Genomic DNA, 1113 nt, shown 5'->3' on the forward strand with positions numbered 1-1113 from the left:
GGCTCACCTGTTCCGACATGTCGCGGGCCAGGAACTTGAGGTGGGTGATGGCGGGGAACTTGTCCTTGCGGTTGAGGTCGGTGGTGCAGCGCATGAAGAGCGAGGGCAGGATCTCGGTGTCGATGCGGCACTTCTCGCTGACCACGCTCACGCACACCTTGTAGAACTGCACGGGGGAGGCGCTGCTGCCGTCCGCCGTGGCCACCACGATGTTGCCGCCGCCCGTGAAGGCGATGTCCGCCAGAGCCACGCGGCCGCGCAGCCGGCACAGACTCTCGGTTGACGTCAGCACCTGCCCGCTGGGCTTGAGCAGGGACACGGTGACCAGGCCGCTGACCGTCACCGCGATCCAGCCCTCCATGGGCTTGCCGCCAAACAGCGTGAGGGACGGCGAGAACTTGACGCGGGAGAACTTCTCCCCGAAGCTGGAGGCGCCTGACTGTGGGGGAAGAAGGGGGCACAGGGTCAGCTTAATGCCGATGCTGGCCCCAGCGGAAGCCATCAACAACGGATGCCCTGCCCAGCCTTTAGGGGTCTGCCATTTGTGACCTGACACCCCCCCCTTGGGGTACAGAAAGAGGAATTCTGGAACGTTACTGAAGAGAAAGGTGTGCTGGATCCTAAAAACAGCTGTCAGTTAAAAGGGCGGTTCACTGAGGATTCCAGCTGCCAGCGGAATAGAAGGTTCACTAAGGACAGCAGCCATCAGTTAAATGAGTGGCTCACCGGAAACAAGGCGCTGACAGCCTGATCAGAGGCGCAAGTCAGGCCGGGACTAGAAAAACCAAAGGGTGCTTCTGCAGGGGAGGAGCCAGGGGGCTGGCGGACAGGTGGGGGGGGCGGTGGCCTCACCTACCACACCTGCGCGCTCAGGAAGTGGCCCACCTTCTCCACGTGCAGCGCCAGCTTCACGCCGTTGTGCAGCCAGGACAGGGCCACGATGGGGTCCCCCTCTACCAGGCTGCCCACGGAGCTCTCCCAGCTGTTGGCCAGGTGGTCCGCCATGCTCCAGCACTTGATCTGCCCGTCAGCATCGGCCGACAGGAGCCGGGAGCCTGTGGGCAGCACACCTGCACTGCAAACCCCCGCACGGGCAGGGGCGGGACGCGCAGC

The 1113-nt window shown here is 63.9% G+C and overlaps 1 protein-coding gene across 1 annotated transcript in view; it reads right to left on the bottom strand.

The window, feature by feature from the left end:
* The window catches only part of MED16 (mediator complex subunit 16), a 10948-nt gene that overhangs the window by 7396 nt on the left and 2439 nt on the right, over positions 1–1113 (bottom strand). The window contains exons 4-5 of the mRNA XM_077760627.1: positions 886–1055; positions 8–439 (exon numbers count right to left, since the gene is read on the bottom strand). Of these exons, the coding sequence (XP_077616753.1) occupies positions 8–439; positions 886–1055 (602 nt within the window). The remainder of the gene's footprint in view (positions 1–7; positions 440–885; positions 1056–1113) is intronic.

This window comes from Crocuta crocuta, unplaced genomic scaffold (assembly GCF_008692635.1).
Source record: "Crocuta crocuta isolate KB4526 unplaced genomic scaffold, BGI_CrCroc_1.0 scaffold443, whole genome shotgun sequence".
Taxonomy (NCBI): Eukaryota; Metazoa; Chordata; class Mammalia; order Carnivora; family Hyaenidae; genus Crocuta; species Crocuta crocuta.